The following is a 26,730-nucleotide window of genomic DNA, read 5'->3' on the forward strand; positions in this document are numbered from 1 at the left end:
TCACATGCTCCGAGTACAACAGGAGTAGGTAGACCTTACAGTGAAATGCTTACTTACGAGCCCCTAACCAACAATGCAGTTAAAAAAAAAATACAAATAAGAAATAAAAGTAACAAGTAATTAAAGAGCAGCAGTAAAATAATAATAGCGAGACTATATACTATATACAGGGGGGTACCGGTACAGAGTCAATGTGCAGGGGCACTTTTTAGTTGAGGTAATATGTACATGGAGGTAGAGTTATTAAAGTGACTATGCATAGATGATAACAGAGAGGAGCAGCGGCATAGACGGGGGGGGGGGGGGGGGGGGGGGGGGCAATGCAAATAGTCTGGATTCTTATGGCTTGGGGGTAGAAGCTGTTTAGAAGCCTCTTGGAACTAGACTTGGAGCTCCGGTACTGCTTGCCATGTGGTAGCAGAGAGAACAGTCTATGACTAGGGTCAAACAAAGACCTTTCTTCTGAAACTCATAAATCTATTCTTGTTCTGAGAAATGAAGGCTAGTTTCTTGGCGATTTCTTGCATGGAATAGCCTTCATTTCTCAGAACAAGAATAGACTGACAAGTTTCGGAAGAAAGTCCTTTGTTTCTGGCCATTTTGAGCCTGTAATCCAACCCAGAAATGCACCCCTAAACTAACACACACAGGCATGCTCCACACAACTCCACCCACACAAACCCCACCCCACACTCAAACCAACCCTCTACTCACATTGTACAATGAGCTCCACCACAGCTTCCCTGGGCTTCACGTTGAACCCGTTGAACTGGCTGGTCTGGCAGCGGTAGGAGCCGGTCATCTCTCTGGACACGTTGACAATCCGCAACACCCCATCGTAGCTCTCCACCTGCAGGGTCCCGTCCGGCATGGGCGCTTCCTTATCGGCCCGAGACCACAGGATAATGGGCTTGGGCTTCCCTGAAACCAGACACTCGAGCTCCACCGTGTCACCCTCCCGGACCACCAGGGGGCTCTTACCCCGCGGCACTGTCAGGTTGGGAGGAACTAAGAAAGAGAAAAACAGAGGAGGGACTGATATGGGGCTCTAGAAAGTCGGCTGGCGGGGTAAGCGGGAATGGTCGACAGAGGGAGAGGTGGAGGGATGGTGAAGCGAATGAGCATCCATGTTGCGATGGATTAGAGTTGAGTTTGAGTTGAGTGCAGCTCTGTTGAGTATTCGGTCACATACACACAATGATAGTATGAGTTGAGCTGAGCATCAGCAAGATACGCTGCTGGTATGGAGAACCATGCCAAGGAGAAAGTTGGAGCGATGGCTATTAGCTTGGATCAAAGTAGCTAGAGAATAGTATGAAAAGTCACCAAGCATGGTGACCAACAGGAAAAGGGTTAAACGTAAGTTAGTGTTGTCACAATACCAGAATTATGACTTTGATACCGATACCAGGTTAGTATCACAATACTTGATACCAACACGATACTTGATAACAAAACGATACCAAAACGATACCACGGCAAAAAAATAAGGATTTTTTTTTTTACATCAACATTTTTCAGACAGCCATCCATGCATTATTGAATCAATTATACAATCAATTTGACTTTGTTTTTACCAATTTAACTACATAATGGTAATAGTTTATTTTAATGGTAAATAAGTGGGGAGCTAACATGATGCAGCCCAGACTCCAGCGCAGGCTAAGTGTGGAGCTAACATGATGCAGCCCAGACTCCCAGTGCAGGCTAAGTGGGGAGCTAACATGATGCAGTCCAGACTCCCAGCGCAGGTTAAGTGGGGAGCTAACATGATACAGTCCAGACCCCCAGCGCAGGCTAAGTGGGGAGCTAACATGATGCAGCCCAGACTCCCAGCGCAGGCTAAGTGGGGAGCTAACATGATGCAGCCCAGACTCCCAGCGCAGGCTAAGTGGGGAGCTAACATGATGCAGCCCAGACTCCCACCGCAGGCTAAGTGGGGAGCTAACATGATGCAGCGCAGGCTAAGTGGGGAGCTAACATGATGCAGCCCAGACTCCCAGCGCAGGCTAAGTGGGGAGCTAACATGATACAGTCCAGACTCCCAGTACAGGCTAAGTGAGGAGCTAACATGATGCAGCCCAGACTCCCAGCGCAGGCTAAGTGGGGAGCTAACATGATGCAGCCCAGACTCCCAGCGCAGGCTAAGTGGGGAGCTAACATGATGCAGCCCAGACTCCCACCGCAGGCTAAGTGGGGAGCTAACATGGAGCAGCACAGACTCCCAGTACAGGCTAAGTGGGGAGCTAACATGATGCAGCCCAGACTCCCAGTACAGGCTAAGTGAGGAGCTAACATGATGCAGCCCAGACTCCCAGCGCAGGCTAAGTGGGGAGCTAACATGATGCAGCCCAGACTCCCACCGCAGGCTAAGTGGGGAGCTAACATGATGCAGCCCAGACTCCCAGCGCAAGCTAAGTGGGGAGCTAACATGATGCAGCGCAGGCTAAGTGGGGAGCTAACATGATGCAGCCCAGACTCCCACCGCAGGCTAAGTGGGGAGCTAACATGATGCAGCACAGACTCCCAGTACAGGCTAAGTGGGGAGCTAACATGATGCAGCCCAGACTCCCACCGCAGGCTAAGTGGGGAGCTAACATGATGCAGCGCAGGCTAAGTGGGGAGCTAACATGATGCAGCCCAGACTCCCACCGCAGGCTAAGTGGGGAGCTAACATGATGCAGCACAGACTCCCAGTACAGGCTAAGTGGGGAGCTAACATGATGCAGCCCAGACTCCCAGCGCAGGCTAAGTGGGGAGCTAACATGATGCAGCGCAGGCTAAGTGGGGAGCTAACATGATGCAGCCCAGACTCCCAGTACAGGCTAAGTGGGGAGCTAACATGATGCAGCCCAGACTCCCAGCGCAGGCTAAGTGGGGAGCTAACATGATGCAGCCCAGACTCCCACCGCAGGCTAAGTGGGGAGCTAACATGATGCAGCGCAGGCTAAGTGGGGAGCTAACATGATGCAGCCCAGACTCCCACCGCAGGCTAAGTGGGGAGCTAACATGATGCAGCACAGACTCCCAGTACAGGCTAAGTGGGGAGCTAACATGATGCAGCCCAGACTCCCAGCGCAGGCTAAGTGGGGAGCTAACATGATGCAGCGCAGGCTAAGTGGGGAGCTAACATGATGCAGCACAGACTCCCAGTACAGGCTAAGTGGGGAGCTAACATGATGCAGCCCAGACTCCCAGCGCAGGCTAAGTGGGGAGCTAACATGATGCAGCGCAGACTCCCAGCGCAGGCTAAGTGGGGAGCTAACATGATGCAGCCCAGACTCCCAGCACAGGCTAAGTGGGGAGCTAACATGATGCAGCCCAGACTCCCAGCGCAGGCTTGCAATGAGTAGGTGGAGCAGGCACGGTGAGCACTATAATAAGTGGTCGGCTGCGCTGATAGACAGGCTTGATCCGTCAGAAACATTTGACAAAATCCCGATAATAACACAAATTGTAGTCCCGAACTGTTCTAGTATCAAAAAACTACAGCAGTTTCGGTATACCATGCAACACTAATGTAAGTCGGCAATGGAAAAACAATGAAGAGCTGAAAGGAATAAATAACTCAAACGCATCGGACGTGATGTATTTGCTTCCAATAAAATAAAACTTAAAGGTAGAGTCAGCGATATTAAGTAGATGCACAAAGTAAAAAGCATAGTGGGTCAATTTCAAACATCAACTAAGAGCGTTGGAGCGCGAGGCTAAACTTCTTCGCTGTTTTGGCTACCACGTTAAAAGAATGTGAAGCGTAACACTCGCACATGCGCAGATACTGTGTGTGACAGAAGGAATGTGGCTTGGTCCCTAAAACCCTCACAAACTTTTACGGATGCACAATTGAGAGCATCCTGTCGGGCTGTATCACCGCCTGATATGGCAACTGCACCGCCCACAACCGCAGGACTCTCCAGAGGGTGGTGTGATCTGCACAACGCACCCCCGGGGCCCAACTACCTGCCCTCCAGGACACCTACATCACCCGATGTCACAGGAAGGCCGAAAATATCCTCAAGGACATCAACCACCCGAGCCACAGCTGTTCACCCGGCTATCATCAAGAAGGTGAGGTCAGTACAGGTGCATCAACGCTGGGACCGAGACACTGAAATACAGCTTCTATCTCAAGGCCATCAGACTGATAAATAGCCATCACTAGCCGGCTTCCACCCGGATACACAACCCTGAACCTTAGAGGCTGCTGCCCTATATACAGTACATAGACTTGGAATCACTGGCCACTTTAATAATCAAACACTAGTCACTTTAATAATGTTTGCATACTGCTTTACTCACCTCATAATATACTGTATTCTATTCTAATGTATTTTAGTCAATGCTACGCCGACATTGATCAATCTAATATTTATCTACATTACCGGTCAAAAGTTTGGACACACCTACTCTTTCAAGTGTTTTTCTTTATTTGTACTATTTTCTACATTGTAGAATAATAGTGAAGACATCAAAACTATAAAATAACACATATGGAATCATGTAGTAACCAAAACAAGTGTTAAACAAATCAGAATGGATTTTATATTTTATATTCTACAAAGTAGCCACCCTTTGCCTTGATGACATAATTGCATACTCTGTCCACATACATTTGGTCATGTAGTGTATGTAGTTGGACGGGAAGTTGGAGAGGCCAGTAGTGAATGGACAATAAATAATAAAACAGTGGCAGGGTGCACACTAAAAGCATACATTACTATCGAGAGGCCTCCATTGATTCCTCTGTGTGTGTGTGTGTGTGTGTGTGTGCTTTCTTGCGTGCGAGCGGTGTGTGTGCTTGTGTGAGTTTGTGTGTGTGCTTGTGTGAGTTTGTGTGTGTGCTTGCGTGTGCTTGCGTGTGCTTGCGTGTGTGTGTGTGTGTGTGTGTTCTTGGGCTGAGGATAAAATATATCGTCACTGGCAGATTGGATCAAAAACCAGCCACTCATCGGGGTAATGTAGTGGGCTGGACACAGTAAACTTGTTTAATGAGCAAACCTGGCTATAAAATCAGTGTGTGTGTGTGTACATGTGTGTGTGTATGTGTCTAAACCCAAAGAAAGATTTGGAGCTCTGTTGCAAATAAACAATGCAATCACTGCAAACCAGTCATGAAATCACCCTAAAACAAATCCCAGTGAAAAAGACATTATAGCAAAGCTCAAGCTACTGACTTTAATTCAAACATCAATGGACTCAAATGATGTTGAAACTCATCCCAGTCAACTGAAGCAATACTGAAAAACCACATCCAATATGATGTTGGTGATGAAATAACATGCAATCTGACCAAAGAAAATGAAATCACTTTCCATCTGACTCCTAATACGATGATTGTCTGTGTTTCACTATGTTGCTTAGACAGAACAGTAGTGAATGGTACAATGAATACAGTCCTTAACAAGTAAAACAAGCAACAGCGAGATGGTCACTAGGTACATGACTGAAACAGTGAGATAGATGGCCACTAGGTATATTACTGCAACAGTGAGATAGATGGTCACTAGGTACATTACTGCAACAGTGAGATAGATGGTCCCTAGGTACATTACTGCAACAGTGAGATAGATGGTCACTAGGTACATTACTGCAACAGTGAGATAGATGGTCACTTTGTACATTACTGCAACAGTGAGATAGATGGTCCCTAGGTACATTACTGCAACAGTGAGATAGATGGTCACTAGGTACATTACTGCAACAGTGAGATAGATGGTCACTTTGTACATTACTGCAACAGTGAGATAGATGGTCACTAGGTACATTACTGCAACAGTGAGATAGATGGTCACTTTGTACATTACTGCAACAGTGAGATAGATGGTCCCTAGGTACATTACTGCAACAGTGAGATAGATGGTCACTTTGTACATTACTGCAAAATTGATATAGAGGGTCACTAGGCAGATTACTGCAACAGTGAGATAAATGGTCACTAGGTAAATTACTGCAACAGTGAGACAGATGGTCACCAGGTACATTACTGCAACAGTGAGGTAGATGGTCACCAGGTACATTACTGCAACAGTGAGATAGATGGTCCCTAGGTACATTACTGCAACAGTCAGATGGTCACTAGGTACATTACTGGAAGTGTGAGATAGATGGTCACTTTGTACATTACTGCAAAAGTGATATAGAGGGTCACTAGGCAGATTACTGCAACAGTGAGATAGATGGTCCCTAGGTACATTACTGCAACAGTGAGATAGATGGTCACCAAGTACATTACTGCAACAGTGAGATAGATGGACACCAGGTACATTACTAAAACAGTGAGATAGATGGTCACCAGGTACATTACTGCAACAGTCAGATGGTCACTAGGTACATTACTGGAAGTGTGAGATAGATGGTCACTTTGTACATTACTGCAAAAGTGATATAGAGGGTCACTAGGCAGATTACTGCAACAGTGAGATAGATGGTCCCTAGGTACATTACTGCAACAGTGAGATAGATGGTCCCTAGGTACATTACTGCAACAGTGAGATAGATGGTCCCTAGGTACATTACTGCAACAGTGAGATAGATGGTCCCTAGGTACATTACTGCAACAGTCAAATGGTCACTAGGTACATTACTGCAACAGTGAGATAGATGGTCACTAGGTACATTACTGCAACAGTGAGATAGATGGTCACTAGGTACATTACTGCAACAGTGAGATAGATGGTCCCTAGGTACATTACTGCAACAGTGAGATAGATGGTCACTAGGTACATTACTGGAACAGTGAGATAGATGGTCACTAGGTACATTACTGGAACAGTGAGATAGATGGTCACTTTTTACATTACTGGAACAGTGAGATAGATGGTCACTAGGTACATTACTGGAACAGTGAGATAGATGGTCACTTTTTACATGACTGCAACAGTGAGATAGATGGTCACTAGGTACATTACTGGAACAGTGAGATAGATGGTCACTTTTTACATGACTGCAACAGTGAGATAGATGGTCACTAGGTACATTACTGGAACAGTGAGATAGATGGTCACTTTTTACATGACTGCAACAGTGAGATAGATGGTCACTAGGTACATTACTGGAACAGTGAGATAGATGGTCACTTTTTACATGACTGCAACAGTGAGATAGATGGTCACTAGGTACATTACTGGAACAGTGAGATAGATGGTCACTTTTTACATGACTGCAACAGTGAGATAGATGGTCACTAGGCAGATTACTGCAACAGTGAGATAGATGGTCACTAGGTACATTATTAAAACAGTGAGATAGATGGTCACTAGGTACATTACTGCAACAGTGAGATAGATGGTCCCTAGGTACATTACTGCAACAGTCAAATGGTCACTAGGTACATTACTGCAACAGTGAGATAGATGGTCACTAGGTACATTACTGCAACAGTGAGATAGATGGTCCCTAGGTACATTACTGCAACAGTCAAATGGTCACTAGGTACATTACTGCAACAGTGAGATAGATGGTCCCTAGGTACATTACTGCAACAGTCAAATGGTCACTAGGTACATTACTGCAACAGTGAGATAGATGGTCCCTAGGTACATTACTGCAACAGTGAGATAGATGGTCACTAGGTACATTACTGCAACAGTCAAATGGTCACTAGGTACATTACTGCAACAGTGAGATAGATGGTCACTAGGTACATTACTGCAACAGTCAAATGGTCACTAGGTATATTACTGCAACAGTGAGATAGATGGTCACTAGGTACATTACTGCAACAGTGAAATGGTCACTAGGTACATTACTGCAACAGTCAAATGGTCACTAGGTACATTACTGCAACAGTGAGATAGATGGTCACTAGGTACATTACTGCAACAGTCAAATGGTCACTAGGTACATTACTGCAACAGTGAGATAGATGGTCACTAGGTACATTACTGCAACAGTCAAATGGTCACTAGGTACATTACTGCAACAGTGAGATAGATGGTCACTAGGTACATTACTGCAACAGTGAGATAGATGGTCACTAGGTACATTACTGCAACAGTCAAATGGTCACTAGGTACATTACTGCAACAGTCAAATGGTCACCAGGTACATTACTGCAACAGTGAGATAGATGGTCCCTAGGTACATTACTGCAACAGTCAAATGGTCACTAGGTACATTACTGCAACAGTGAGATAGATGGTCACTAGGTATATTACTGCAACAGTGAGATAGATGGTCCCTAGGTACATTACTGCAACAGTCAAATGGTCACTAGGTACATTACTGCAACAGTCAAATGGTCACTAGGTACATTACTGCAACAGTGAGATAGATGGTCCCTAGGTACATTACTGCAACAGTGAGATAGATGGTCACTAGGTATATTACTGCAACAGTGAGATAGATGGTCACTAGGTACATTACTGCAACAGTGAGATAGATGGTCACTAGGTATATTACTGCAACAGTGAGATAGATGGTCACTAGGTACATTACTGCAACAGTGAGATAGATGGTCACTAGGTACATTACTGCAACAGTCAAATGGTCACTAGGTACATTACTGCAACAGTGAGATAGATGGTCACTAGGTACATTACTGCAACAGTGAGATAGATGGTCACTAGGTACATTACTGCAACAGTGAGATAGATGGTCACTTTGTACATTACTGCAACAGTGAGATAGATGGTCACTAGGTACATTACTGCAACAGTGAGATAGATGGTCACTAGGTACATTACTGCAACAGTCAAATGGTCACTAGGTACATTACTGCAACAGTCAAATGGTCACTAGGTACATTACTGCAACAGTCAAATGGTCACTAGGTACATTACTGCAACAGTCAAATGGTCACTAGGTACATTACTGCAACAGTGAGATAGATGGTCCCTAGGTACATTACTGCAACAGTGAGATAGATGGTCACTAGGTACATTACTGCAACAGTGAGATAGATGGTCCCTAGGTACATTACTGCAACAGTGAGATAGATGGTCACTAGGTACATTACTGCAACAGTCAAATGGTCACTAGGTACATTACTGCAACAGTCAAATGGTCACTAGGTACATTACTGCAACAGTGAGATAGATGGTCACTAGGTACATTACTGCAACAGTCAAATGGTCACTAGGTACATTACTGCAACAGTGAGATAGATGGTCACTAGGTACATTACTGCAACAGTGAGATAGATGGTCACTAGGTACATTACTGCAACAGTCAAATGGTCACTAGGTACATTACTGCAACAGTGAGATAGATGGTCACTAGGTACATTACTGCAACAGTGAGATAGATGGTCACTAGGTACATTACTGGAACAGTGAGATAGATGGTCACTAGGTACATTACTGCAACAGTGAGATAGATGGTCACTAGGTATATTACTGCAACAGTGAGATAGATGGTCACTAGGTACATTACTGCAACAGTCAAATGGTCCCTAGGTACATTACTGCAACAGTCAAATGGTCACTAGGTATATTACTGCAACAGTGAGATAGATGGTCACTAGGTACATTACTGCAACAGTGAGATAGATGGTCACTAGGTACATTACTGCAACAGTGAGATAGATGGTCACTAGGTACATTACTGCAACAGTGAGATAGATGGTCACTAGGTACATTACTGCAACAGTCAAATGGTCACTAGGTACATTACTGCAACAGTCAAATGGTCACTAGGTACATTACTGCAACAGTGAGATAGATGGTCACTAGGTACATTACTGCAACAGTCAAATGGTCACTAGGTACATTACTGCAACAGTGAGATAGATGGTCACTAGGTACATTACTGCAACAGTCAAATGGTCACTAGGTACATTACTGCAACAGTGAGATAGATGGTCACTAGGTACATTACTGCAACAGTGAGATAGATGGTCACTAGGTACATTACTGCAACAGTCAAATGGTCACTAGGTACATTACTGCAACAGTCAAATGGTCACCAGGTACATTACTGCAACAGTGAGATAGATGGTCCCTAGGTACATTACTGCAACAGTCAAATGGTCACTAGGTACATTACTGCAACAGTGAGATAGATGGTCACTAGGTATATTACTGCAACAGTGAGATAGATGGTCCCTAGGTACATTACTGCAACAGTCAAATGGTCACTAGGTACATTACTGCAACAGTCAAATGGTCACTAGGTACATTACTGCAACAGTGAGATAGATGGTCCCTAGGTACATTACTGCAACAGTGAGATAGATGGTCACTAGGTATATTACTGCAACAGTGAGATAGATGGTCACTAGGTACATTACTGCAACAGTGAGATAGATGGTCACTAGGTATATTACTGCAACAGTGAGATAGATGGTCACTAGGTACATTACTGCAACAGTGAGATAGATGGTCACTAGGTACATTACTGCAACAGTCAAATGGTCACTAGGTACATTACTGCAACAGTGAGATAGATGGTCACTAGGTACATTACTGCAACAGTGAGATAGATGGTCACTAGGTACATTACTGCAACAGTGAGATAGATGGTCACTTTGTACATTACTGCAACAGTGAGATAGATGGTCACTAGGTACATTACTGCAACAGTGAGATAGATGGTCACTAGGTACATTACTGCAACAGTCAAATGGTCACTAGGTACATTACTGCAACAGTCAAATGGTCACTAGGTACATTACTGCAACAGTCAAATGGTCACTAGGTACATTACTGCAACAGTCAAATGGTCACTAGGTACATTACTGCAACAGTGAGATAGATGGTCCCTAGGTACATTACTGCAACAGTGAGATAGATGGTCACTAGGTACATTACTGCAACAGTGAGATAGATGGTCCCTAGGTACATTACTGCAACAGTGAGATAGATGGTCACTAGGTACATTACTGCAACAGTCAAATGGTCACTAGGTACATTACTGCAACAGTCAAATGGTCACTAGGTACATTACTGCAACAGTGAGATAGATGGTCACTAGGTACATTACTGCAACAGTCAAATGGTCACTAGGTACATTACTGCAACAGTCAAATGGTCACTAGGTACATTACTGCAACAGTCAAATGGTCACTAGGTACATTACTGCAACAGTCAAATGGTCACTAGGTACATTACTGCAACAGTGAGATAGATGGTCCCTAGGTACATTACTGCAACAGTGAGATAGATGGTCACTAGGTACATTACTGCAACAGTGAGATAGATGGTCCCTAGGTACATTACTGCAACAGTGAGATAGATGGTCACTAGGTACATTACTGCAACAGTCAAATGGTCACTAGGTACATTACTGCAACAGTCAAATGGTCACTAGGTACATTACTGCAACAGTCAAATGGTCACTAGGTACATTACTGCAACAGTCAAATGGTCACTAGGTACATTACTGCAACAGTGAGATAGATGGTCACTAGGTACATTACTGCAACAGTCAAATGGTCACTTTGTACATTACTGCAACAGTGAGATAGATGGTCACTAGGTACATTACTCCAACAGTGAGTAGTATACAATAACTCGTCACTATGACCTGGACTGGTCAGTGGCCAGTGGTCAAGCACTAGCAACGTACATAGCAACAAGACCGGCTACAGACAACTAAAACAGAGCATTGGAATCAACATTTTCTCCATGTAGCTTTCTCAATGTGTCTCCAGTAATCACTTAACAACAATACATGCCACGTTCACTTTCATAGCATTTTGTTCGTTTTGGCTAATGTTTCCAAAATCCAAACAGTCCTGAATATCCCCAGTGGTAGCGCAGTCACCGATTTGGCCAACAACAAGGCCATTAGTGTGTCAGCGTGAGACATTTTCTCTGTGTTTCCATCCTAACAAAAAGGCAGCATCTCAATGCCTCTATGACCCAGTGGGCAGTTACAGCTGCTGGGCTTGTGCTGTTGGCTGGAGAATGCCATGGTAATAAAACCATGTGTAGCTTCTGCCATTGTCCTCGTCTGGAAGGCCACACACACATTCTCTCTTTCTCTCTCTGTGGCTGGTTAGTGTGTGACTGTTAAGAAACATGCATACACATACACGATCTGGAACTGTACGTGCATACACATACACGATCTGGAACTGTGTGTGTCTGCTGAGAGATGCCCTTTGTGGCGTGTGTGTGTGTGTGTGTGTGTGTGTGTGTGTGTGTGTGTGTGTGTGTGTGTGTGTGTGTGTGTGTGTGTGTGTGTGTGTGTGTGTGTGTGTGTGTGTGTGCGTGCGTGCGTGCGTGCGTGCGTGCGTGCGTGCGTGCGTGCGTGCGTGTGTGCGTGCGTGCGTGCGTGTGTGTGTGTGTATGTGTGTGTGTCTGCTTGCATGAGGAGGGACCCGGACCCTCTTCTTGTGTCCCAGCCAGGCTGCACCTCTCTGGGGTCTCAATCAGCCTCAGCTGGGAAGCTGATTGCTGGAGCCTTACAGGGATTCGTCACTACTACCAAAACAGACAGTTGACTATGTGAACTGACAGCCATTATGGCGATGTTTGGTACTTGACATTTTAACACAGCTCAGAGAGGCGTGTGGGGTCAGAAGGACTGTGCACACAATGCAACACTCTTTGAAAATAAACTCAACTGGCCTCTTTGGGTGAGTGCAGTGACATCAATCTCCGTTGCTGTGGTAACGCTGCACTCTGCTCGAGTGAGTGTGTTTGAGAGAGAGAGAGAGAAAGTGTGTGTGTGTTTGTGTTGGCTCTAGGCCAGGGAGTTGGCTGCTCTGTGACAGCCCTCTCTGTGGAGCTTCACCCCTGTGGTGACAGTGTGTGTTGGCCTGTAGGGATATACTGTGTCTGTCCTGCGGGGCTCAGAAGGGCTTAGCTGGCTGACGGCGCACGAGGGCACAGGGAGGAAACTAACACCATTCATAGGCACTGAGGCTCCACACACAGGGGCATTCCTCTAGGCCCACAATGTGTGTGTGTGTGTGTGTGTGTGTGTGTGTGTGTGTGTGTGTGTGTGTGTATGTGTGTGTGTGTGTGTGTCTGTGTGTGTCTGTGTGTGTGTGTCTGTGTGTGTTATAGCCCCTATCATTCCCAGCAGGAACCAGCCTTATTGCGGTGCTTTCTTCTCCCAAGACACCCCACACTGAACATCATTGAAAGGTTTGTGGTTATCACCATGACAAATGTGATTTTCCACAGCCATGATGTGTGGCATTTCACAATCAAGGGCTCTCAACAGCTCCCACCATCACCGAGAGAGGCTTTGCTTTTCTGCTTACAACAAGAAAATATGATATTTTAGAAGATGATTTAATTGAGCTGACGTGCAACTTGCTGTTCGTGAAGTACAAGGCAAGGAAGCTGAAGAAACCCCAATAGAGTGTGGAGAGTAGAATAAAATACACAAACCAGTGAGTCACTCAGCCCTACTTTCAGTGATTCATTGAGGAAAGCAATTACCTACAGCTACTAACTGACCCACCGGTACCACAACACAAACAAGTAGCTGAAGGAACGATGAGTCAAAGTGAATGTGCCAACCAGGATTCCTGTACCAGAGCCAGTGAGCAGGACTGAAGGACCAGACTAGAGCAGCACATCACATCAGCAACGCCTGCAGCAACGCCTGCAGCAACGCCTGCAGCAACGCCTGCAGCAACGCCTGCAGCAGTAACAGGTCACTACAGTCACCGGATAACACGGTGACTAGATAATCACAACATCTCACTTTCTGTTAGTTATGACGATAGGGATGGACGGTTGAACAAAGGACATGAAGACAGAGAGAGGGACCAGAGCTAGAGATGGACAACACAAATACATTTTCAAAAGTGGTCTCAACCCCTGATTGCTGTTGGCCAAGGGTTAGGGTTCAGTTTTAGCGAGTGCGTGGGATTGAACTAAGCCATAAGGGTCACATAGAGTGATGTTACCCAAGTCAGATATCCCAATTATAATCAAACAAATCAGAGGTGGTCTCCAAGTTGAACCCTCTTTCAGGAAGTCCAGTGGCTCTAACCAGTGTTTATTAATATAGCACCTTCTTTTATTATAAACTGAGCCCTTAATTGATTCGCTTAATTTATTAAATGCAGTTATTCATTTGGGTGGAGAGCCATCGTGTGCTGTTGGGTATCCGAGATGTGGAAAGGGCTGATGATTGAGAAACAGATGCATTACTTAAATATGGGAGAGAGGTGATTTTCTATCCCAATTATAGAGAGATTTTTTTTTTTATCAATTACTATATGGCTCAGGCTGAGCTAGGAGCTAGGATGAAAACCAATGGAGCTTGTAGCTTTCTGGGACTGGGTTGGAGACCAATGGGAGTAAGATGTGGAGTTACACATGTATTTATACTGTAGCTAACAGGCAAGGTTTTCCATTTCCTATTTGTGCGAATCTACAGGCGTAATGCTGCTACAGTGTTCTGATAATGACCAATGTACCACTGGATTTAACTAGTACCTCAATGGGATTCAAAGAAATTGAAGAAGAATTGGGCCGACTGAACGCTTGCCAGAGATTCAACACTGCAGGTTAGTAAATTCTCAGATTCTTCAGAAAGACTTTAACTTGGACAAATCTACCCCTGATTAAGTTCATCACAAAGTAGTTCCAGGGAGTAATCTGTTTCAGAGTGAAAGTGAAGGAGGATAGGTGGAACAGTTAGGTTGATTAAAGGCATGCCTAGGACGCCTCCGTAGGTTAGTCTGAGTGTTTCTGTCTCGTCCTCCACTAGATACATGTTTAACACAAAGGCTAATGCAAAGATGAATCTCCCTATGTCTGGAAGAAACTCCCTCCCTCCCTCTCTCTATCTTGCTCTCTCTACAGCTTCATTAAAGGGGTATATTAAAATGAAGATGGCTTACATTTTACCCCGTAGCATGAAAATGCCCTCCTCCTTTCCTCTTTTCCTCCTTACTTTCCACAAGTCTGTTAATCCTGTCAGTAATGGATGGGGAAATCTGGGCTCTTGTTTGATTGCTACTCATGAATAAAACATTAACTCTCAGGGTACCTAAAATAAAAAAAAGTCTTAGCTAGGTAATGAGTGATGATTGTAAATATTAGCACTATTTTGTGAGGGTGGAAACTAATGAAAGCTGTGGGGAAAAAGTGTAGTCAGCAGTACAGAGTATGAATATGTGTTGTGGATAATGAGTGTTGGTTTTGTCTGGGGATGGGGACTAGGACTGGACTAGGCTAGAAGAGTTTGGGCTGGAGGCTGGGCTCGGCTGGGCTACATGTAGTAGGGCTGGCCTGGGGCCCTGCAAGAGCTTCAAAGTGTTCAGGATGGAGATAATTTAGACTCAATATCTTTCCAAACACTTCAACAGGGTGAGGACCCATCTCTTTCCTAACACTTCAGCAGCCTGAGGCTCCATCTCTTTCCAAACACTTCAACAGCGTGAGGCGCCATCTCATTCCAAACATTTCCACAGTGTGGAGCCCTGGCAGAGCTGCAGGGTAATCTGCTCTAAATGTTTTCATTAAGAGACTGTAATTACTGCTAGCCTCTCTCTCCCTTCAGGAGAACAGCAGAGACGGTTTGGTTAGCCCAAACAGCAGGCCAGCCAAGACAGAGATGACTGACCATTGGCTAGCAACATCATCACCCAATCTTGGGCTTGATTATAGCGAGAGCAGAGGCAACAATTTGTATCGACACAGTGGTCATGCTACTTCAGAACATCTCAGTCCCCACAGAAAGTTACAGAAGGACAATGACTCAAGCAGTGCACAGTACGATTCTACGTTAGTTTTTCTCTACACCTGTACATGAATCACTGCATACTATCTTCACACAACTCTTTCATCGTATTCAACATCATTAAACCCCTGCAACTTAATACAACCTCCACCTAGAAAAACAATCACCCTTAAAAGCAATCAAATCTGAGCACAAAATAACCTTTCATGTTATATCTCCTTTGCTGCTCTCTGAGAGAAGAGAGAAACACAGTCTTGTTCCACATTAAAGAGCAAGTTTCGGTGTCAGTGGGCCACACACACACACGCACACACACACACACACACACACACACACACACACACACACACACACACACACACACACACACACACACACACACACACAAGCGCGCACGCACACGCACACGCACACTCTGTTCTATCCTCATGGGGAAATAAAATTGATTTCCAATCTAAATACTATTTTCACTTACCCTAACCCTAACCTTAATCTGTAACCTAGAACCCAAACTATAACTCCTAACCCTAAACACAAACAACTAACTCCTTATCCTAACCCAAATTCTAACCCTAATTATAACTATAACCCTAAACCTAACCCCTAAACCTAAACCTAAGTTTAAAATAGCCTTTGCCCTCATGGGGATGTGGGAAATGTCCCGACAAGGAAGAATTTTGCTTGAACTAACCCACGCACGCAGAAGCACAAACACACACACATATTTATCAGGAAGCTACCATCCACTGGAGCCTTTGAAACACACCAAATCAACAACCAGCAAATTCAGAATGTCTGGGATGGGATGAGAGACTGCACGCTTGTACAGAACAGGCATTCCAAGTGGAAATTCCCAATCGAAGTACCTCTTTTCTGAGGCGCTTTATCGATTGGGTCCTGTCCGTTAGAGACGGAGTACAAGGAGGTGACACAACAACACAGCAGCACGGGAGATCACCGATAGTCCTCTGAGTGCTGATTACACATGACACCCACAAAACCCCCTCCAACCCTGCGTAATCACTTCTCCTCTCTAACCCTTACCTCTCTTCTCCTCTATAATCCATACCTCTCTTAACCTCCCCAACCCATACCTCTCTTCTCCTCCCCAACCCATACCTCTCTTCTCCTCCCTAACCCATACCTCTCTCCTCTGCTCTAACCCATACCTCTCTTCTCTTCTCTAACGCATACCTCTATTCCTCTTTCTAACCCATACCTCTCATCTCCTCTATAACCCGTACTTCTCTTGTCCTCTCTAACCCACACCTCTCTTCTCCTCCCTAACACATACTTCTCTTCTCCTCTCTAACCCATACCTCTCTTCTCCTCTCTAACCCACACCTCTCTTCTCCTCTCTAACCCATACCTCTCTTCTCCTCTCTAACCCATACCTCTCCTCTCCTCTCCTCCCTAACCCATACCTCTCCTCTCCTCCCTAACCCATACCTCTCTTCTACTCTCTAACTCACATCTCTCTTCTCCTCCATAACCCATACCTCTATTCTCCCCTCTAACCCATACCTCTCTTCTCCTCTATAACCCATATCTCTCTTAACCTCCCCAACCCATACCTCTCTTCTCCTCCCCAACCCACACCTATCTTCCCCTCCCTAACCCATACTTCTCTTCTCTTCTCCTCTCTAACCCGTACCTCTCCTCTCCTCCCTAACCCATACCTCTCCTCTCCTCCCTAACCCATACCTCTCTTCTACTCTCTAACTCACATCTCTCTTCTCCTCTATAACCCATACCTCTCTTAACCTCCCCAACCCATACCTCTCTTCTCCTCCCTAACCCATACCTCTCTTCTCCTCTCTAACGCATACCTCTATTCCTCTTTCTAACCCATACCTCTCATCTCCTCTATAACCCGTACTTCTCTTGTCCTCTCTAACCCATACCTCTCTTCTCCTCTCTAACCCATACCTCTATTCTCCTCTCTAAGCTATACCTCTCCTCTCCTCCCTTACCCATACCTCTCCTCCCTAACCCATACCTCTCTTCTACTCTCTAACCCACACCTCTCTTCTCCTTCCTAACGTATACCTCTCTTCTCCTCTCTAACCCATACCTCTCTTGTCCTCCTTAACCCATACCTCTCTTCTCCTCTCTAACACATACCTATTTTCTCTACAACCCACAACTCCTCTCCTCTCTAACCCATACCTCTTCTCCTCTCTAACCCAAACCTCACTTCTCCTCTCTAACCCATACCTCACTTCTCCTCCGTAACCCAAACATCTTCTCCTCTCTAACCCACACCTCTCCTCTCCTCTCTAACCCACACCTCTCTTCTCCTCTCTAACCCATACCTCTTCTCCTCTCTAACACATACCTATCTTCTCCTCTCTAACCCATACCTCTCCTCTCCTCCCTAACCCATACCTCTCTTCTACTCTCTAACTCACATCTCGCTTCTCCTCCATAACCCATTCCTCTATTCTCCCCTCTAACCCATACCTCTCTTCTCCTTCCTAACGTGTACCTCTCTTCTCCTCTCTAACCAATACCTCTCTTGTCCTCCCTAACCCATACCTCTCTTCTCCTCTCTAACACATACCTATTTTCTCTACAACCCACACCTCTTCTCCTCTCTAACCCATACCTCTTCTCCTCTCTAACCCATACCTCACTTCTCCTCCGTAACCCACACATCTTCTCCTCCATAACCCCCACATCTTCTCCTCTCTAACCCACACCTCTCTTCTCCTCTCTAACCAATACCTCTCTTCTCCTCTCTAACCCATACCTCTCTTGTCCTCCCTCACCCATACCTCTCTTCTCCTCTCTAACACATACCTCTCTTAACCTCCCCAACCCATACCTCTCTTCTCCTCTATAACCCATACCTCTCTTCTCCTCCATAACCCATACTTCTCTTCTCCTCTCTAACCCGTACCGCTCTTCTCCTCTATAACCCATACCTCTCTTAATCTCCCCAACCCATACCTCTCTTCTACTCCCCAACCCATACCTCTCTTCTCCTCCCTAACCCATACCTCTCTTCTCCTCTCTAACGCATACCTCTATTCCTCTTTCTAACCCATACCTCTCATCTCCTCTATAACCCGTACTTCTCTTGTCCTCTCTAACCCACACCTCTCTTCTCCTCCCTAACCCATACCTCTCTTCTCCTCTCTAACGCATACCTCTATTCCTCTTCCTAACCCATACCTCTCATCTCCTCTATAACCCGTACTTCTCTTCTCCTCTCTAACCCATACCTCTCTTCTCCTCTCTAACCCATACCTCTCCTCTCCTCCCTAACCCATACCTCTCCTCTCCTCCCTAACCCATACCTCTCTTCTACTCTCTAACTCACATCTCTCTTCTCCTCCATAACCCATACCTCTATTCTCACCTCTAACCCATACCTCTCTTCTCCTTCCTAACGTATACCTCTCTTCTCCTCTCTAACCCATACCTCTCCTGTCCTCCCTAACCCATACCTCTCTTCTCCTCTCTAACACATACCTATTTTCTCTACAACCCACAACTCTTCTCCTCTCTAACCCATACCTCTTCTCCTCTCTAACCCATACCTCACTTCTCCTCCGTAACCCACACATCTTCTCCTCTCTAACCCACACCTCTCTTCTCCTCTCTAACCCACACCTCTCTTCTCCTCTCTAACCCATACCTCTTCTCCTCTCTAACACATACCTCTCTTCTCCTCTCTATCCCATACCTCTCTTCTCCTCTCTAACCCATACCTCTCCTCTCCTCCCTAACCCATACCTCTCTTCTCCTCTCTAACCCACACCTCTCTTCTCCTCTCTAACCCATACCTCTCTTGTCCTCCCTAACCCATACCTCTCTTGTCCTCCCTAACCCACAGCTCTCTTCTCCTCTCTAACCCATACCTCTATTCTCCTCTCTAACCCATACCTATCTTCTCCTCTTTAACCCATACCTCTATTCTCCTCTCTAACCCATATCTATCTTCTCCTCTCTAACCCATACCTCTCTTCTCCTCTCTAACCCATACCTCTCTTGTCCTCCCTAACCCATACCTCTCTTGTCCTCCCTAACCCATACCTCTCTTGTCCTCCCTAACTCATACCTCTCTTGTCCTCTCTAACCCATACCTCTCTTCTCCTCTCTAACCCATACCTCTCTTCTCCTCTCTAACCCATACCTCTCTTCTCCTCTCTAACCCATACCTCTCTTCTCCTCTCTAACCCATACCTCTCTTCTTCTCTCTAACCCATACCTCTCTTCTCCTCTCTAACCCATACCTCTCTTCTCCTCTCTAACCCATACCTCTCTTGTCCTCCCTAACCCATTCCTCTCTTCTCCTCCTCAACTCCTGACATTATTTTACTAACCACTAACAATACAAACTTCCATCATTTCCTATGTAATGCACATCCCCAGGTTATAATCTCATAAAGAGGCCACTATTCACTTCTAATCACCAGAACATCCCTATCTAAAATCTACCAGAGACATGATGTATGTACAGTTGAAGTCGGAAGTTTACATACACTTAGGTTAGAGTCATTCAAAATAATTTTTAAACCACTCCATACATTTCTTGTTAACAAACTATAGTTTTGGCAAGTTGGTTAGGATATCTACTTTGTTCATGACTCAAGCAGTTTTTCCAACAATTGTTAACAGACAGATTATTTCACTGTATCACAATTCCAGTGGGTCAGAAGTGTATATACACTAAGTTGACTGTGCCCTTAAACAGCTTGGAAAATTCCAGAAAATTATGTCATGGCTTTAGAAACTTCTGATAGGCTAATTGACATCATTTGAGTCAATTGGAGGTGTACCTGTGGATGTATTTCAAGGCCTACCATTAAACTCAGTGCCTCTTGCTTGACATCATTGGAAAATCAAAAGAAATCAGCCAAGACCTCAGAAAAAAATTGTAGACCTCCACAAGTCTGGTTCATCCTTGGGAGCAATTTCCAAACGCCTGAAGGTACCACGTTCATCTGTACAAACAATAGTACACAAGTATAAACACCATGGGACCACGCAGTCCTCATACCCGTCAGGAAGGAGACACTTTCTGAAGAACACCATCCCAACCGTGAAGCACAGGAGTGGCAGCATCATGTTGTGGGGGTGCTTTGCTGCAGGTTGGACTTGTGCACTTCACAAAGTTGATGGCATCATGAGGTAGGAACATTATGTGGATATATTGAAGCAACATCTCAAGACATCAGTCATCAGGAAGTTAAAGCTTGGTAGCAAATGGGTCTTCCGAATGGACAATGACCCCAATCATACTTCCAAAGTTGTGGCAAAATGGCTTAAGGACAACAAAGTCAAGGTATTGGAGTGGCCATCATAAAGCCCTGACTTCAATCCCATAGAAAATGTGTGGGCAGAACTGAAAAAGTGTGTGTGAGCAAGGAGGCCTACAAACCTGACTCAGTTACAGCAGCTCTGTCAGGAGGAATGGGCCAAAATTCTTCAACTTATTGTGGGAAGCTTGTGGAAGTCTACAATAAACGTTTGACCCAAGTTAAACAATTTAAAGGCAGTGCTACCAAATACTAATTGAGCATATGTAAACTTCTGACCCACTGGGAATGTGATGAAAGAAATAAAATCTGAAATAAATCATTCTCTCTACTATTATTCTGACATTTCACATTCTTAAAATAAAGTGGTGATCCCAACTGACCTGAGACTGAATTTTTACTATGAATAAATGTCAGGAATTGTGGAAAAACTGAGTTTAAATGTATTTGGCTAAGTTGTACGTAAACTTCCGACTTCAAGTGTATGTACAATGAATGTCAAGGAAGTCGAACAAATGGTAATAGCAGCAGCCAGTTCGATGAAGAGAGGGAATGGATTTAGTTTTGGAGTATGGCAGTGTCCCATATTTAGTCCACTACTTCTGACCAGAGTCCGGGTCAAAAGTAGTGCACTATATATGGCATATGGTGCTTTTTGGGATGAAGCCCATTAATTTAGTTTGGATATCAGGCAATAGGATTGGATGTTACATTCAGATTAATTTGGGGCAGAAAATAGGTCACATTATGGAAACAACACCTGAATAGGCGTAAATTCAATAGGTGAGCATGAGATGTTTTTGTGAAATAGAGGAATTATGAAAGTGTATTCTCTAGTGTGTATGTTTTAGCACAAGTGAACATTTCTATTACTGTGTGTGTGTTGCTACAGTCTCCATGATGTATATACTGTATGACTGCTGTGTATGACTAACTGTACATTCCCTGTATAGTGCACTACTTTTGACCAAGGCATATAGGGTTCTAGTCAAAAGTAGTGCACTATATAGGGAAGAGGGTGCCATTTGGGATGTATACACAGTGTAGCCTTACGAAAGTCTCTATCCGCCACGGTGGTATGTTGCTGGGGGGGGGTGTATAGGTCAATCTCCTGCTCTGACATGGCGGTGTGTGAGACTCACCAGTAGTGGAGGAGATGTTGACATCAATGCTGATCTCAGGTATGCCCCCTCCCTTCAGCGCAGCCACACAAGTGTAGGTGCCAAAGTCAGTGAACTTCAGGTCGATGATGTCCAGGTTGGTGGTGCCAGGGGAGGTGTCAGGGTCCGTCTGGGTGATCACCATTCGCTCAGAGCTACGCAAGGCGCGGCCATTCTTCAGCCAGCCAAACGTCAGCTCCTCAGGGGGCGTGGCTTCCACCTGGATGGAGTGTCGAGTTGAGTATGTGTGTGAAAAGGGGATGGTGTGTTTTTTTGTGTGTGTGTGTGTGTGTGTGTGTGTGTGCATACCTGGCAGGATATCTTGACCTCACGGCCGATCTGGATGTTGTCGTCATTGTGGTAGGGGTCAGGGGTGATCCAGAAACGGCCCTTCTTCATCGCTGCAGGGAGAACACACACAGACACACCACAACAAGTAAGAGAGTTTCAGGGTCTGTGTGGGTTTGTTTATGTGTGAACCACAGGGTTGATTCCAAATGGCCCTTTATTTGGCCCTGTAGACAGAACAAACACTTAAATATGTTTTTCTGTTATTTGCAGAACAATAACAGACAAAATAGTTCTGCTGTCCATTTGTTGAGAAGGGAAATGTTTATTTTTGCTTTTCCACAAGTTTGAGATAACAAACACACCAGCCAAGACTTTAGAGGCGGTAAGGCGTCAGAGCAAAACAATTTAAAGGGGTGCTGTAAATGCTTTGAAAATTGATTTTGAATGGTACGTCAAATTGTAGAGTAGCAAACTCTCTGCTAGCTGATCAGATTGAAATATGTTTGTCTGAGATTCACTTTATCCAATCACAGTCTGTCTGATATGTGTTTCATCCAATCACACAAGTGTTGCATTCACTGATTGGAGTCATTTTACAAACAAACACATGTACACGCGCGCATGCACACACGCACATATATGCACGCATGCACACACAGACACACAGAGAAAGCAGAAAGCTACATTATTTTTTTTTTAAATGGAAAGATCTTTTATTGCTAATCTAGTTTAGTTTCCAAACACCGTCAGCAAACCCAGCTCTTCAGAGAGAAAAGAAGAGAGGGCTGATTTCATTATAATGCATGTTGCAATGTTTCCCAATGCTGCTGTTGTACAATTCATCTCGTCTGCGCAAAAAATAAACTGACAGTTCCACAGAAATCTTTTCATCTAGCAATTCCCTGGCGACATTATCATATTCAGTTTGGCGAAAAAGGAAAATGAAAACAAAACCTGCATGTCAGATTCAAACACAGGAAATGTAATGTGCAAAACATTGCAATGCTGAAGTCTAACAGAGGCAGGGAGGCAGGCAGGGAGGGAGGGAGGTAGGGAGGTAGGTAGGGAGCGAGGGAGGGAGGGAATGCAGGTAGGCAGGCAGGGAGGGAGGGAGGGAGGGAGGGAGGGAGGTAGGCAGGGAGGGAGGGAGGAAGCACAGAGGGAAAGAGAGTGACACACACCTACACACTAAGAAACCAGAGTGTACGTTTCAAACCAATGTCAGATTGTTCCTGACATCTCAGACAAAAGTTGGATTCATGTCAGGGTAAGTTCCTGCAGGGTTTAGATCAATAATAATTTATCTTCACAAATTTGGTTCTGTGTCATACCTTTCCCTCCAGAGCAGATTTAGGACTTTTGATTTTTGGATTTTTGATATTGGAATGTTTTGTTATTTCACTGTGCGGTTGAGATGTAAAAGTAAGAATTTCATTGCACCGTTTACACCCCTCTGTATCCTCTGTATATGACAAATAAACTGTATTGAGGTGGGGTGAAGATTGTGGACATTTTTAAGGCCTTTGTTGTGTCTATGAACATCCTCTGCACTCCTCTACTGGAAGAAAATACATATTACTGCAAATCCTCTGTTGATGACTGGGTTCTTTCTTGTATGAAGTTGTTGTTCAATTGCTCTGCCATTATTATTATTATTATTGTATGAGGTATTCTTGGTGGGGTTACCCCTGTGATGTGATGTGGGTTTTATAGGGTGTGTATTCTCTTCTCTCTCCACTGGCTATCTGGTAAACAGGCTACACTCTAGGCAGTCTCTTCTGCTGAGGTGTGTGGGTCTGGTAATGGTACACTCTCTATTCTACTCTTTTCCTTCCGGCATGGTTAATACCTGCCTGGCGCCCGAACAAAATCTTTATCTCTCTAATAAATACCACTACAACAGTACCAGTCAATAGTTTGGACAGACCTACTCATTCAAAGATTATTCATATTTTTTTAATACTATGTTCTACGTTGTAGGATAATAGTGAAGAAATCAAAACTATGAAATAACAGATATGGAATTATGTAGTATGTCACGTTCTGACCTTAGTTATTTTGTTATGTCTTTGTTTTAGTATGGTCAGGGCTTGAGTGGGGTGTATTGTCTATGTTCCTTTATCTATGTTTTGGGATTTCTGTGTTTGGCCTGGTATGGTTCTCAATCAGAGGCAGCTGTCAATCGTTGTCCCTGATTGGGAACCATACTTAGGTAGCCTGGTTTCACTTTTGAGATGTGGGTCATTTATTTTCCGTGTCTGTGTTTGCACCATACGGGACTGTTTAGATTTTCCTTTGTTCTTTCACTTTGTTATTTTGTATTTTGTAGTGTTCAGTTTTACATACAGTATTAAAATGGACACTTACCACGCTGCAAATTGGTCCGATATCTCTTACTCCTCATCAGAAGAGGACGAGCGTTACATAGTAACCAAAAAAGTGTTAAACATATCAAAATATATTTTATGTTTTAGATTCTTCAGAGTAGCCACTATTTGCCTTGATGACACGTTTGCAAACTCTTGGCATTCTCTCAACCAGCTTAACCTAGAATCCTTTTCCAACAGTCTTGTAGGAGTTCCCACATATGCTTTGACTGCTTTTCCTTCACTCTGCGCTCTAACTGACCCCAAACCATCTCAAGTGGGTGAAGGTCAGGTGATTGTGGAGGCCAGGTCATCTGATGCAGCACTCCATCACTCTCCTTCTTGGTCAAAAAGCCCTTACACAGCCTGGAGGTTTGTTGGGTCACTGTCCTCTTGAAAAACAAATGATAGTCCCACTAAGCGCAAACTAGATGTGGTGTATCGCTGCAGAATGCTGTGGTAGCCATGCTGGTTAAGTGTGCCTTGAATTCTGAATAAATCACAGACAGTGTCACCATCAAAGCACCATCACACCTCCTCCATGCTTCACAGTGGGAACCACACATGCAGAGATCATCCGTTCACCTACGTCCGCGTCTCACAAAGACATGGTGGTTGGAACCTAAAATGCGGACTCATCAGACGAAAGGACAGATTTCTACCGGTCTAATGTCCATTGCACGTGTTTCTTGGCTCAAGCAAGTCTCTTCTTGTTGTTGGTGTTCTTTAGTAGTGGTTTCTTTGCAGCAATTCAACCATGAAGGCCTGATTCAAGCAGTCTCCTCTTTACAGTTTATGTTGAGATGTAAAATGTTGCCTGCTGCCAGCAGAGCTAGCATAGCATTATGCCATGATAAACTTACACAAATGCTTGTCTAGCGTTGACTGTAACGCATATTTTGACAGTGTTGTTAACAAAAGGCTAAGCTTGTGTTTGATTATATTTATTTCATTTCATTTGCGATTTTCATGAATAGGAAAAGTTTCTAGGGGTATTTATGTCCCCTGCGTTATGCTAATGCGTTTGAAGCTATGATTACGCTCCCGGATACGGGATTGCTCGTCGCAACTTTTTTCAAAATTTGCTCCATAATATCGACAGAAACATGGCAAACGTTGTTTAGGATCCATCCTCAAGGTGTTTTTAACATATATATTTGATAATATATCCGTCGAGGCAATTCTCATAAGAAGCGATTGGAAAAATGGCTACCTCAGTATTTTACGCAAGATTTTCTGCGGGAGACACCATGTGACCACATGCTATATATGGTCCCTTACGGCCATTCTTCAATGGAAATGCCTAAAAAGACGTCACAATGCTGTAGACACCTCGGGGAATACGTGGAAAATGTAAGCTCATTCGTAGCTCATTCACAGCCATATAAGGAGTCATTGGCATGAGGCGGTTTCAAAAAATGCAGCACTTCCTGGTTGGATTTTTATCTGGGTTTCACCTGTAACATCAGTTCTGTGGCACTCACAGACAATATCTTTGCAGTTTTGGAAACGTCAGAGTGTTTTCTTTCCAAAGCTGTCAATTATAAGCATAGTCAAGCATCTTTTCATCCCAAAATTTTAATAGCGCCCCCTAATGCATAACTGGTTAACATGGAGGTTCCAGTCCAGTGGTTAACATGGAGGTTCCAGTCCAGTGGTTAACATGGAGGTTCCAGTCCAGTGGTTAACATGGAGGTTCCAGTCCAGTGGTTAACATGAAGGTTCCAGTCCAGTGGTTAACATGGAGGTTCCAGTCCAGTGGTTAACATGAAGGTTCCAGTCCAGTGGTTAACATGGAGGTTCCAGTCCAGTGGTTAACATGAAGGTTCCAGTCCAGTCCAGTGGTTAACATGAAGGTTCCAGTCCAGACCAGTGGTGAACATGGTGGTTCCAGACCAGTGGTTAACATGGAGGTTCCAGTCCAGTCCAGTGGTTAACATGAAGGTTCCAGTCCAGACCAGTGGTGAACATGGTGGTTCCAGACCAGTGGTTAACATGGTGGTTGCAGACCAGTGGTGAACATGGAGGTTCCAGTCCAGACCAGTGGTTAACATG

The 26,730-nt window shown here is 44.6% G+C and overlaps 1 protein-coding gene across 1 annotated transcript in view; it reads right to left on the reverse strand.

Moving 5' to 3' along the window:
* Positions 1-26,730, reverse strand: part of LOC110522476 (MAM domain-containing glycosylphosphatidylinositol anchor protein 2) — a 376,091-nt gene that overhangs the window by 136,132 nt on the left and 213,229 nt on the right. The window contains exons 7-9 of the mRNA XM_021600903.2: positions 22,328-22,419; positions 22,001-22,238; positions 715-1,008 (exon numbers count right to left, since the gene is read on the reverse strand). Coding sequence (XP_021456578.2) covers positions 715-1,008; positions 22,001-22,238; positions 22,328-22,419 — 624 coding nt within the window. The remainder of the gene's footprint in view (positions 1-714; positions 1,009-22,000; positions 22,239-22,327; positions 22,420-26,730) is intronic.

This window comes from Oncorhynchus mykiss, chromosome 4 (genome assembly GCF_013265735.2).
Source record: "Oncorhynchus mykiss isolate Arlee chromosome 4, USDA_OmykA_1.1, whole genome shotgun sequence".
Lineage (NCBI taxonomy): Eukaryota > Metazoa > Chordata > Actinopteri > Salmoniformes > Salmonidae > Oncorhynchus > Oncorhynchus mykiss.